The 13,217-nt window shown below is 43.8% G+C and overlaps 2 protein-coding genes and 1 pseudogene across 2 annotated transcripts; 1 reads left to right on the forward strand and 2 right to left on the reverse strand.

Moving 5' to 3' along the window:
* Window positions 1-1,484: 1,484 nt before the first annotated feature.
* Window positions 1,485-2,927, reverse strand: LOC115748754 (non-specific lipid transfer protein GPI-anchored 3-like). Its single transcript, XM_030685370.2, has 3 exons — window positions 2,516-2,927; window positions 1,924-1,974; window positions 1,485-1,810 (listed from the first exon to the last, which is right to left on the reverse strand). The coding sequence occupies exons 1-3, from the start codon at window positions 2,859-2,861 to the stop codon at window positions 1,665-1,667; spliced, it is 543 nt and encodes a 180-aa protein (XP_030541230.1). The 5' UTR covers window positions 2,862-2,927; the 3' UTR covers window positions 1,485-1,664.
* Window positions 2,928-7,733: 4,806 nt separating this feature from the next.
* Window positions 7,734-8,703, reverse strand: LOC115748755 (annotated as a pseudogene).
* Window positions 8,704-9,946: 1,243 nt separating this feature from the next.
* On the forward strand, window positions 9,947-12,883 carry LOC115748756 (ABC transporter G family member STR-like). The gene is made up of 4 exons (XM_030685371.2): window positions 9,947-10,300; window positions 10,416-10,595; window positions 10,848-11,116; window positions 11,205-12,883. The coding sequence occupies exons 1-4, from the start codon at window positions 9,947-9,949 to the stop codon at window positions 12,856-12,858; spliced, it is 2,457 nt and encodes an 818-aa protein (XP_030541231.1). The 3' UTR covers window positions 12,859-12,883.
* Window positions 12,884-13,217: the final 334 nt, after the last annotated feature.

A 13,217-nucleotide genomic window follows, 5' to 3' on the forward strand; every position in this document is an offset into this window, starting at 1 on the left:
AAAAATATCTTTCATTAATTAGTTAATATTTGTAAACGATACAAAAAATCAAATTAAGCAAAATATTTTTAAAATTATTAACTTTTGACAAAACAATCGTACTCTTAACATGACTTTCACTCCATAATCCTCGTTTGCGTCAAATGTGAGTTTTGGACACATCTAGCTACCTGTATAAATAGTGTCAAAGAAATCAGATAATTCATGTCCAATGAACACAATTTCAATTATATAAGAATTGTGACCCATATAACATGCAAATAAATGTTCTGAAACAAAACTCGCATAAAGTACTTACATTATTGGTAAAAACTGGATTTTCTTTTCCCTGTAACTTGGGATTTAAAGTTCTTGTTAAGGTCAAGTTTTCATTTGGAAAATTTAGTGGGAACAAAATCAGAATAAGCTCAACATATCAATAACCAATCCAAGAATAAATTGTAACTTCACAAGGTAGGTCGCCGCTGCTTGGACAAGATATGAACATAACCAGTCTAGGGTTCTTTATTTCAACCTCATCATATTCTATTCCAAAAGCTATCTTGACGACCGACCACAGCCTCTTAAAGTCACAAATGACGTGGTCCTAGTCTTGCCATAATAACCGTTGAAATTGAAGTGATGGGACTCACGTGAACCAATGAAAATAGTGGGGTTGTTAAAAGGAAAAATTGCTTGCATGCCTAAGGTCCTCAGCACTAATTACTACGAGAATAAAAAAAAGAAAATCAAGAATAAAAAAATAAAAATCAAAGAGAGGCAATAGCACTTGCTTTGAGCCTGCAAAACCTAGGGTGGTCCTTATTGAATCCAGCATGAGCTGTCACAACAGAGGAAACATTTACATATTCTCTCTCTCTCTCCCATAGATTCATAATATGGTCACAGAAGAGGTAACAACAAAAGCTCTCTCTCTGTCTCTGTCTCTCTCTCTCTCTACTGTGTTGGATTCAAGCAGCAGCAGCAGCAGTTTGTATGGAAGGCCTGTTATGCTGTGTTATCTGCTGCTACTGCGAAGATTTATGTAACAGGGACCGCATAAGTTGCAGAGAGATTTACATGGTGACAAGATCTTGTTGGAGAAGGATAATTTTCTCATGAATTTTTCTTTTATAATAAGGAAATATGTTTGATAAAGATCTTACCAAATCATTTACACAAACATTGTTTTCGATTTAGGACACAATGAAATTAAGAATGCTGTATAGATTCGACAATTATTCGAGATAACGATTGAATGTGTGATAATATGCTACATGAATATATGTATTGTTAAACTTATACGTCGGTATTCCAATTGCGGGGAATTTCAAGAAATAGAATAATGTACGAAACGCGTATGCTAAAGAAGTGATTTCGGTCTCGTTCTTATATCAAATACCAACTTCTTTAAAGAGTTAATGTCTTCTTCTTCTTCTTTATGGAACGTGTGCAATTTGGGCTGGTAAGAACGAATCGGAAAATCATAAGTAGTTTTGCAGTGAATCAAGAGATCAATACATTGATGAATGTGATGTGGAAAATGAAGTTGAAAACTCAAAGCAGCAGCAAAAGTTGATAACTAAGACGGATAAACAGGTGTGTCGAGACCTCAAGCACCTCACTAAAGTGATAAGATAGATGGAGTTTTTACCAAAGTCACCGAATTAAAACCAGACATAAACCTAATCCCCAAATCCTACAATGCCTGAAATTAAGAAGATCGCGGAAACTGCAACTAATGTTCCTAATCTGAAAAGGTAAGGGGTCACTTCGTTTGCACCATCCTTAGCACTCTCGGGTGATCCACTTGAGTTGCTTGATGCAGCTCCTGCAAAGGAAAAAAAAAACGGAAGAACCCAAGTTAACAATTAAATAAGATCTGTAAAATATGAAAGTCGTCGAAAACTTATATTCCACAGGAAAAGAAGTTGAAAAACTCACCATGAGAATGGGATGGAGATGTTGCTGCTGGCGAACTTGATGGAGCTCCTCCTGTAACCGGTGAAAAGACAAGTAATTACCTAGGCCAGAAAATCTTTGCTTGTGTTTGTGATTAATTACTCAGTCTGTGAAGAGATCGAAATAAATGGATATGGACGGCCTCGACCGGGAAAACTTGTTTCGCGTATAAGTTCGATTATGTCGAGATACAACGTTCATATTTCTAGTCATCATTGACCACAAAAGATTAATCAAAGGTCTGATTCAAAACGAAAACAGTCCAGTTGCACAACATGTGAAGCAATTCGCGTGTGTGCGTATTCCAGTTTTAGATCTCGATCTAGACTTGGCACCCAACGACATCGGTGCCAGATAATTACTAGTGCAACCGCGATTTATCAATATGAGGATGATAGTGATATATCTATAGGGAGAAAAAGAAAGAAAGAAGACACCAACGATATATAATGAGCTACACAAACTTTCGTATACCAAATGGACATGAACCCTTTTTATTCTTACCAGTAATCTTATGACAATTTTTAAGTTCAGGGCACAGTAAAAAGACTAGGAAGAAAAAACAATCACTGGCCTGTCTTGCACTCGGAGACGTCGGCATTGGCGCCGCACGCCTTGGCAAGCGCCATTGCCTCGTCCTGGGTGACGTTGAAGCTCTTGAGGATGTCTGCGTTGTTGAAGACCTGGCAGAGGCACTGGGCCTCGTTCGCCACCACCTCCTTCATCGGGATGCAGCATGAGGCCGGAGGCGCCGAGGGCGACGGCTTCAGGTACGGCGTGCACGGCATCAGCTTCTGGATGCAGAGCAGCGACGTCCCGTTGCTCCCGCCAGGAGGAGACGGGCTTGGGTTTCCCGAGAAGGCGATGGAGACGCAGGAGGAGAGCGAGATAAGGAGGAGGAAGAGGGATTTGGAGGCCATTGCTGATGCGTGATTAGGGTTTTTCAGAGAGAGAAGTAAGAAAGGCGGTGTTGAATGGTAATTTTTCGAAGGATGGAACTCGTTATAGAGTGAGAAAGCTTCACGGATAGAGATTACTGAGTCAATATGATAGCTGTTGAAGGAGTTTGTTGCTATTAACTTGCAGGATTATCTCTGATTTTCTCAAGAAGTTATCACCAGCATCATGATTTAAATTTCTTCTTAGTAGATAATGATAGCGTTTGATGTTGTTTTTCTCGAGACATAAGATTAGCTTTTGAAAAGCTCCATTCATGAGCAAAAGGAAGGCAATTTCAATGTATTCTCAGATATCTCTCCTTTTGTTTATTTTTTCTTTTCACATGTTTCATTCCTTGGCTCATCGTTTCCGATCCTTATCGACATCCCTCTCTTTCTCTCTCAAGTTCAAGGTTCTATGCGATTTTCCCTAATTTCTACGTTAATGACCAAGTAAAACACCCGAACGTGTCTAGGTATATACACCCATGATTCGGATTTTGAATAAGTAGGAATTGTTTCGAGATCGGCTGTTGAGATTCACTTGCAGAACCGTAGTTCTTTGTTAGTTGACGTGAACATATCTAGTTAAACAAGAGGATAATTGTCTAAAAAGTCCTAAACCTATCGTACGTCGGTCAATTCAATTCTAATTCTTTCAATTATGCCAATTTAGTCATAAGCCTTTTATACGGTATCAATTTAGCTTTAAACATTTCAGTTGTGTCAATTTAATTCTAAGCCTTTTGAAGTTTTGCCGATTTAGTCCTAAAAGCACATAAACATCCCCGCTCATGTGCGCAGATCAAATAAAGAACCATACGTGGAATTTGGCGAACCGGGAGACACGCATGCAAAGTAAACTGGGACAGAACCAGGTTATGATATTTTTCAATTAAAATCTTAAGTTGATAGGTGGAGAGATACCAAAAGTATATAAAGAGCATATGTACCACGTGCACTAGCGGTCCACAACACCTCGAACCCAACCAAATGCCATAGATATAGTCAATCACTTCGAAAATGTTGAAGGAACAAAGAAGTGAGACAAAACTAAATCAAGACGACAAGGAGTGATGTGTAGTAAATTTCACCGAAAAGAATAAAATAAACTTGATATTACAAGGATAAACAAATAAACTATGGCAGTTTTACGGCATGAGATATTGGCGCGACTCAACCAAATCCTGTAATCAAACCCTCGTCAATTGATGTCATGGTGAGGCTAAACCGCAACAATACTGCAGACCCAAATCAATGTTGTAGCTATTGTCGATCCTTCAGAAAATGTCGAAGGAACAAAGAAGTGGGGCCAAAAAACTAAATCAAGACGATGAGGAACAATGTGTAGTGAATTTCACCAAAAAGAATCACATAAACTTGACATTACAAGGATAAATAAACAAACTATGGCAATTTCAGGGCTCGGGATATTGGCGCGGCTCAACCAAACCTTGGAATCAAACCCTCGTCAATTGAAGTCACGGTGAGGTTGAACCGTGACAACACCGCGGACCCAACCAAATGCCAGTGTTTAGTAAATTTCACCTAGATAATTAAATAAAGTTGATATTACAAGACTAAACATATAAGCTACGGCAATTTCGTGGCACAAGATATTGACGCGGCTCAACCAGACCATGGAATCAAACCCTTGTCAATTGATGTCACGGTGAGATTGAACCACAATAACACCGCAGACCCAACTAAATGCCATAGCTATCGTCAATCATTCAGAAAATGTTGAAGGAAAAAAGAAGTGAGGAGCTAAATCAAGACGATGAGGAACAATGTGTAGTATATTTCACCTAAAAGAATTAAATAAACTTGATATTACAAGGATAAACAAATAAACTATGGCAACTTCGTGGCTCGGGATATTGGCACGGCTCAACCAAACCCTAAAATCATATCCTCGTCAATTGATGTCACGGTGAGGTTGAACCGCGACAACACCACGAGCCCAACTAAATGCCATAGCTATCGTTGATAATTCAAAAAATGTCCAAGAACAAAGAAGTAAGGAACTAAATCAAGACGATGAGGAACAATGCGTAGTAAATAAACTTGATATTACAGGGATAAGCAAATAAGCTATGGCAATTTCGTGGCAAGGGATATTGGCATGGCTCAACCAAACCCTGGAATCAAACTCTTGTCAATTGATATCACGGTGAGGTTGAACCGCGACAACACCGCAAACCCAACTAAATGCCATAGCTATCATCGATCATTTAGAAAATGTCGAAGGAACAAAGAATTGAGAAAAAAAAAAGGCAAATCAAGACGATGAGGAACAATGTGTAGTAAATTTCACCTAAAAGAATCAAATAAACTTGATATGACAAGGGTAAACATATAAGCTACGGCAATTTTGTGGCACGGCTCAACCAAACCTTGGAATCAAACCCTCATCAATTGATGTCTTGGTGAGGTTGAACCGCGACAACACCGCATACTCAAGTAAATGCCATAGCTATTGTCAAATGTCAAGAGGAACAAAGAAGTGAGAAAAAATAAATAAATCAAGACAATGAGGAACAATGTGTCATAGATTTCACCTAAGAGAATTAAATAAACTTGATATTACAAGGATAAACAAATAAGCTATTGCAGTTTCATGGCATGGGATATTGGCGTGGCACAACCAAACCCTAGCTTGTCAATTGATGTCATGGTGAGGTTGAACCGCGACAACACTGCAGACCTAACTAAATGCCATAGCTATCGTCGAATGTCGGAGGAACAAAGAAGTGAGAAAAAATAAATAATCAAGACAATGAGGAACAATGTCTCCTAAATTTCACCTAAGAGAATTAAATAAACTTGATATTACAAGGATAAACAAAAGACCTTCGATGGTTTCATGGCATGGGATATTGGCGCAGCACAACCAAACCCTGGTGAGGTTGAACCGCGACAACACTGCGGACCCAATTAAATGCCATAGCTATCGTCAATCATTTAGAAAATGTCGAAGGAACAAAGAATTGATAGAAAAAGAAAACTAAAGCAAGACGACGAGGAAAAATATGTAGTAAATTTCATCTTAAAGAATTAAATAAACTTGATATTGCAAGGGCAAACAAATAACTACGATAGTTGCGTGGCACGGGATATTGGCGCAGCTCAACCAAATCCTGGAATCAAACCCTCGTCAATTGATGTCACGGTGAGGTTGAACCGCGGCAACACCTCGGACCCAACCAAATGCCATAGCTATTGTGGATCATTCAAATAACGAAAAAAGCGTAAGAACAAATGTGTGAAAAAGAAAAGCTAAATCAAGACTCAAGAGAGTCATGGAATGAAGAACCTGTGATTGACAAATTTATAGATAGCTTGTAGAGGCTAGTTTGCCTTTGGCAATGTACAAATTCATTTAATCAGATGATCACAAGGCACAGAACACAAGAAAACACGATTTTCTCTAGGGAAGGAGTGGATGCCCGCCAAATGGAGTTTGCATAGCGATGAGAATTTTTAGGGATCGCCGGCTGCTTCATCAAGCCTTTTGTGCACAGCAATTTTCATTTTGGACAAGCTTCCATGTCTGTATTTTTGTCGACTTTTCGAAGACTACTTTAATCTCGGAATCAGCTTCAAAACCCGGTCGAACCTTTTTCGATAACGCTCAAAAATGTCTAAGGGTAATCACACTTGGAAAGAGTGGACAATTAGCTGAAGCGGCAGCTACTGTGGCGTTTATGATTCACCTCGTGAAATTAGAGGTCCTTCTTGATTTCACCCCTTTGCATTTCATTTGCTTTTTTTTTTTTTTTTTTGGGTGTTCGAATACTTAAAGCCGAGGGCAAAGCAAAGTCGCTATGTTCTGTAATAGATGGTTAACATTGACTCGGTCATGTCCATTTCAAGTGTGAATTGTCATAACTTTGGACCCTCAATTTGGTGGTATAGTTTGAGTTTTCAGCTAGTGTTATGATTCCGGCTATGTATGCAATCGTACTAAATTGTGAGGACCAGTAGGTGTTTCAAAATAAAAACGGTTGGGTTTTGGACAATCACCGGAGCTGTCGTTCGGGTCGCGCGGCAGCATGATTTGGAGATGAACTGCGAAAGCTTCGAGGTCAATTGAGATGATTTCTTCATAACAAAGGAACTTGTGGAGAAAACCAAAGTAAGAGCACAAGGTCGGAGTGTTGCCAAGAATCGGAGGGCTCTCATTCGGGTTGGGACTAGAAGAAGCGCACGACCTCGGAGATGGGGCCTAAGTTTCTATCCGGGCTCAGCCCAATCATCCACAGGCAAAGCAAGAGGGCCCAAAAACATCACGGGGCTTATCGACCTGTGATGTCGGCCTAACTAGGTCCAATGCCTCAAGATCCTCGCTAGGAAAACAAATGGATAAGCTATGTGGCACCGACACGATCTGCGTCACACAACACGACACAATGCGCCGACATATTATTTCTTAAAAAATAGATAATTTTGATATGTTGTATATTAAATATAGATCATTATACATATATGAAGTTTTTTTTTTCTTCTTCTATAAGGAATTCACGATTAGATTTTTTTTTTTGGCCGATTGGATATATTAATTTTAAGGTGACTGAATATGTGACTTGAGTATATGTATTTTTGATAAATTTACATTTTGACCCTTAATTCATTGAAAATGCTTAAAATTGATCACGTGCGTGTCGGAATTCACTTTTTAACTTACTTTTATAATAGATAAAAAAAAATCACTTTTACACACTTGGATCATATGTGAATTCATTAAATTTAAAAATAGATTAAATATGGGTCTAAACTTATAAAGCCTATTTAAATATGAGTTTTAATGGGTTTTCAACTTAACTCATTTTCAATACATTTTTGGCTCATGAATTATAGCTTTTCAAGCCCCCCGCCGCTCACCGCCACCTCCCCCCACCACCATCCACCGCCTCTGCCCGCCACCTGCAGGCACTGCTCATCTGCCACCACCCGCCCTCTGCCGCCGTTGCCTGCCCACCGCCTGCCAATGTGAAGCACTAGTAGTCGGGCCACCACGATCCCAATCATGGTGTAGAGGCCAAGCCTCGACTCGTTGGGGCCCTTGGCGAGCATTCCCCCGAGGGACGAGCATCGCCGTGGGCACCATCGCACCCGCCATGATGTCCAAACTGTCTGAGGAAGCCAAGCCCCGCGTCCTCTCCGAAGCATGAGTCCTTGAGTATAGGAATCATCTCTACAAATATAGCTAAGATAGGTGCCATGATTGCGGGTTGAAGGATGTGGTGAATCAGGGTCTTCTCGGCGACAATTCCGATCTTCCTGATCACCTTCGGCTCAGCTAAGCACCTCACCGACTTCCGATGTATCGGGTCCCGGAAGTGCAGTGTGCGAAAAGCCCGATATGCTATTGAACAGCCTTGCAATGCTCGATCTCTTTATCTTCAATTCCAGGCCATTCGGCTTCGACTAGGAGCGGCCTGCTTAGATTGCTCGCGAGCGCGTCCCCATTGATTGACGGTCTATCCAAATCTTCTTCAGTTATTTCCTGGATCTCGACTTATCGACGACCTCGTATAACTCCAGCGGTGGCTCCATCATGTGGTACACGAGAGTGTAGACCAACAAGACCGACACCCACTGCGAGAACGAGACGTAGGCCACGGCAGGGCTGTAGCATTCCGGACCGAACGGGTTCTCCACATTGTGGCACACCGACGAAAAGAACGGCGAGAGGAAGGTTGCCCGTGTTCGCTCTGTTCTTGCCCTGTTTGATCTTCACCCACCTCGGCCCCTGCACTTCGTACAAGAGCATCGTCCTTTGGTGGTTCATTCCCGTTAACATTGTGGTCAGCATCGCCATCGGGTGCGTCCTGGAGCTCGCGGTCGCTCTGATATGCTGGCCGCTGCCCGAAAAGTGGACTTCGGGGCGATTTTGAATCTCAGGTGAGTGAGGAGGAGACCGATCAACGCTATGGTGAGGTGCTTCAACAATGGCCACACTGCATTGAGCACGTCGTGCGATCCAGAATTCATGGTCTCACGCGGTGGGGAGCAGGCGGCGGTGGCGGCGGCGGCAGGCGGCGGTGGCGGCAGAGAAGGGCGAGCAGTGTCAATATGGGTTGGATCGGGTATGGGTCGAATCGGGTATGGGTCGAATGTAGATCGGGTCGGGTATAAGTCATTGAATTTTCATTACATAAATATAGGTCAATATGAGTTTGACCATATTCGACCCGACCCAAACCGGTCCGACCCACCTATTTGACACCTCTAATAACATGTCGATATGCTGGACTCGCTTATCGCCGGCGTATCCTGAGGCTTGAGCATGTGTCGATCGCATATAGGAGAGTGTCAAACACAACACAACACGGAGGTCCTCAAAAAGTGTCAATGTTTCATAGTTTATAAATGCATTGAAAGTCCTAAAACTTGTCATACAATTGAGTCCTAAAAACTTTCGGAAAGTGCAATTAAATCCTAAAAATTGTCAACTTAGTCCAAACAAGTCCTTCCGTCCATTGCACTTTTTGAAAATTTTAAAACTCAATTGCACTTTCATGACAAGTTTCAAGACTTAATTACAAGTTTCAAGACTCGATTGCACTTTCGTAATAAGTTTTTAGACTTCCAATACACTTATCCCTAAAACAAACACAGAAATTGTTCATCACAAGTAGTTTTCAGCCTTTCAATTTGATTGAAAAGCACTGTAAAATTGAAACAAAAAAATGGTTGAAAAGAACAAGAAGAGAAGGTAACAAAGAAATGGAGCTGTCTCTTGTGCAGAAGGAAACAAAGCTACACACTCCCCTCTCCGGCAAGCCCAAAGTGAGCTAACTCCATTCTTTTCTCTTAAGTGTTGCCGCCTTCGGTTCTCATTGCAGTCTCTACCCTGTGTCCTTGGCGAAGTCCATGAATTCTCCCATCATTTTAACCGTCAAATGTTGTCTCCATTGGACAAACCTAACCTGTCCTCCTTCGTATAATCATTCCCCACGCTCAGCTCAAAGTATCTCCCTAGTTCCAACCCCTAAAAAAACCCCTTCCTCCCCCCACAACACTGTCCTGTGCAAGGGAGGCCCAACAGTTCCTCCGCCACGATGGCTAGGCTCGCGCAGGACGACACGAACCAGAACCTTGAGACGCTGCTGGACATGGACAAGTCCGTGACCATGGGCAAGAACGCTGCGCCGCCCCCGAGGAAGATGATCCCTGGCCACGGGCTCGAGTTCAGCGGCCTCTCCTACAGTATCATCAAGAAGCAGAAGAAGGACGGCGTGTCGGTCAAGAGAGAGGCCTACCTCCTCAACGACATCTCGGGGCAGGCGATGAGGGGCGAGGTCATGGCGATCATGGGGCCCAGCGGGGCGGGGAAGTCCACGTTCCTTGACGCGTTGGCAGGGCGGATCGCGCAGGGAAGCCTCCAAGGTTCGGTCAGGATTGAGGGGAAGCCAGTGAGTCGCGCTATTCGTGGAGATGGCCATTTTTCGTTACTAGTCATGTTATGCTTTTATTAGGAACAAATAACGTTTTGTGATTAACTGTTGTTGATGAGATGGCTGTTGACAGATTACTACTAGCTACATGAAGATGATCTCATCCTACGTGATGCAAGATGATCAGCTCTTTCCGACGTTGACCGTCTTCGAGACGTTCATGTTCGCTGCTGAGGTCAGGCTCCCTCCTTCAATCTCCAGGGCCGAGAAGCGGAAGCGCGTCTTTGATCTCCTCGAGCAGCTTGGCCTCCAGGTACAGATCCTATGCCCCCTTCACGAGCTTGATGTTGGTCGCTGTCCGCTGTGAAAGAAGAAATCTCGAATCAGAATATTGAAGAAGACAAAGTAGTATTGCATATTGGTAAGATTAGATCTAACCAGTCATGAGTGCATACGTTGGAATGATAGAATCAACATTTATAGCAAAATCGAGTTTCATGATTAATCGCGTAGTCGGTCGACTTTTCACACGACTGACATTATCCTCAACCTTTTGTTTTCACAGAGCACGATTCATACGCGCATCGGTGATGAGGGAAGGAGAGGAGTGTCGGGAGGGGAGCGGCGAAGGGTTTCCATAGGAATCGACATCATCCATAAGCCGTCGATGCTGTTTCTCGATGAGCCTACCTCCGGTTTGGACTCCTCGAGCGCCTACAGCGTCGTTGAGAAGGTGAAGGACATAGCTCGAGGCGGTAGCATCGTGCTCATGACCATCCACCAGCCTTCCTACAGGATTCAGTTGCTCCTGGACCACATCACGGTCCTGGCAAGGTAACGACATCGGTCTCGCTGATGTCGCAGTTTCAAGTTATTCTCACGTTCTACTAATTTGTCACGAGTATGTGTGATGTGATTACAGGGGAAGGTTGATATACATGGGGAATCCTCTGGCGTTGCCCACTCACCTTTCCGGATTCGGAAGGCCGGTTCCCGAGGGCGAGAACAGCCTCGAGTACCTCCTAGATGTGATCAAAGAGTATGACGAGTCAAACATCGGCCTGGATCCGCTTGTGCTGTACCAAAGAGATGGCATTAAACCTACCCTAGAAGATAGGACCCCTGTCCGAAAGACACCGAAACAGCCCAAAACTCCGCGGACTCCTCACGGACCCACCCCTAGTTCAAAGCTCAGTCTCCACTCTCAGACCTACACTCCTAGAGGACAGAAGACTCCTCGATCTGACTCTGAACAGTATGACTACTACGACGACGACGACGACGACAATGATGAATTCGACAACTCGCTGGAGCGCAAAGTAATGCAGACGCCAATGCACATGCAGAGCGGTGTGTACCCTAGACTGGCGTCCCATTTTTACAAGGACTTCTCTGTCTGGATCTACAATGGTGTCAAGGGAACGCCCCGGCGCCCGCCGTCCTGGACTCCTGCAACGACTCCTGGGCGGACGCCTGGAGGTAAGACGCCAATGTATGGCTCGCAGAGTCAAATCTCAAGCCACTACCAGACTCCTCAGCGCAACCATTCTCGCCCCAAGACCCCGCTGGTCTTCAGCCCCAACCCTGACCCATCTTATGTTACTTCCTACGCTACTTCCTACGAGGAGTTTGAGATGGAAGTCCTTGACGAGCCCGACCACAGTCAGAAATTCGCGAATCCATGGCTGCGTGAGGTCGCGGTCCTGTGTTGGCGCACTGCGCTCAATGTGATTCGCACGCCAGAGCTCTTCCTCTCTCGCGAGATAGTCCTTGCGGTCATGGCGCTGATCCTATCCTCCCTCTTCGAGAACCTTTCCAAGCACGACTTCAAAACCATCAACCGCCTCCTCAATTTCTACATCTTCGCCATCTGCCTGGTTTTCTTCTCCTCGAACGACGCTGTCCCGACCTTCATCCAAGAGCGGTTCATCTTCATCCGAGAGACGTCCCACAACGCGTACCGAGCTTCGTCCTACGTCATCTCATCCCTCATCGTGTACCTCCCCTTCTTCGCCATCCAGGGCTTGACGTTCGCGGTGATCACCCAGTTCATTCTCCGCCTCCAGAGCCATCTCTTCTACTTCTGGATAATCCTGTTCGCCTCCCTGATCACTACCAATGCTTACGTGATGCTCGTGAGTGCGCTCGTCCCGAGCTACATCACGGGATATGCCGTCGTCATAGCAACCACGGCTCTCTTCTTCCTTACTTGCGGGTTCTTCCTGAAGGAATCACAAATACCAAAATACTGGAGGTGGCTCCATTACATCTCCGCCATAAAGTACCCATTCGATGCGCTGCTAACGAATGAATTCAAAGGGGATCGCTGCTACACCGGGTCTCCATCAGATCTCTCGCCAGGTCCGCTAGGAAACACCAAGCCCAGCCACCTGCATGAGATTAACGGTACGTTCGGCACGCATTGCCCTCTGATGGGACAGGACGTTCTGTCCTCGATGGACATCAATAAGCCGAGCATCTGGTTTGACATCGGTATTCTGCTAGCGTGGGGAGTTCTTTACAGGCTCCTCTTCTACGTGGTCTTGAGATTCTATTCCAAGAATGAGAGGAAGTGAAGATTCTTATTTTGGTAATGCTCCTGCGTTCGTAGCCATGCTATCCCTTCTTAAACTTAAGATACTGGCATTCCCCAAAAGCGTAGTGATAGAAAGAGAGCTGATTCTGTGTGTTCTTTGTGACAAAGCTTTTGCCATTAATGAAACTAAGCTACATTTCTCTCGTACATGTTACGCCCCATGCATGTTCGGAGTAAACGAACAGGGGACTCTGCAGCGAGCTTTGAATCTGCAGAGGAATTCCCCGATCATGTTCAAAGAGTCGACAGTCACAACTCGCTGTAGCAAAGTTAGTCTGAATATTTTTAGCACCTCTGACTCTATACGACATGTATAAAAGTTTGTCAATGTCATAAGAG

Source organism: Rhodamnia argentea, chromosome 1, assembly GCF_020921035.1.
Source record: "Rhodamnia argentea isolate NSW1041297 chromosome 1, ASM2092103v1, whole genome shotgun sequence".
Classification (NCBI taxonomy): Eukaryota; Viridiplantae; Streptophyta; class Magnoliopsida; order Myrtales; family Myrtaceae; genus Rhodamnia; species Rhodamnia argentea.

What these genes read in the sequence shown, in the direction of transcription:
- LOC115748756 (XM_030685371.2), top strand. Translation starts at nt 9,947, where the DNA reads ATGGCTAGGCTCGCGCAGGACGACACGAACCAGAACCTTGAGACGCTG. An exon ending in TCAGGATTGAGGGGAAGCCA is followed by an intron (nt 10,301 to 10,415) that starts GTGAGTCGCGCT and finishes GGCTGTTGACAG; the next exon opens with ATTACTACTAGCTACATGAA. An exon ending in CACATCACGGTCCTGGCAAG is followed by an intron (nt 11,117 to 11,204) that starts GTAACGACATCG and finishes ATGTGATTACAG; the next exon opens with GGGAAGGTTGATATACATGG.
- LOC115748754 (XM_030685370.2), bottom strand. Translation starts at nt 2,861, where the DNA reads ATGGCCTCCAAATCCCTCTTCCTCCTCCTTATCTCGCTCTCCTCCTGC. An exon ending in CGTCTCCGAGTGCAAGACAG is followed by an intron (nt 1,975 to 2,515) that starts GCCAGTGATTGT and finishes CACCGGTTACAG; the next exon opens with GAGGAGCTCCATCAAGTTCG. An exon ending in ATCTCCATCCCATTCTCATG is followed by an intron (nt 1,811 to 1,923) that starts GTGAGTTTTTCA and finishes TTTCCTTTGCAG; the next exon opens with GAGCTGCATCAAGCAACTCA.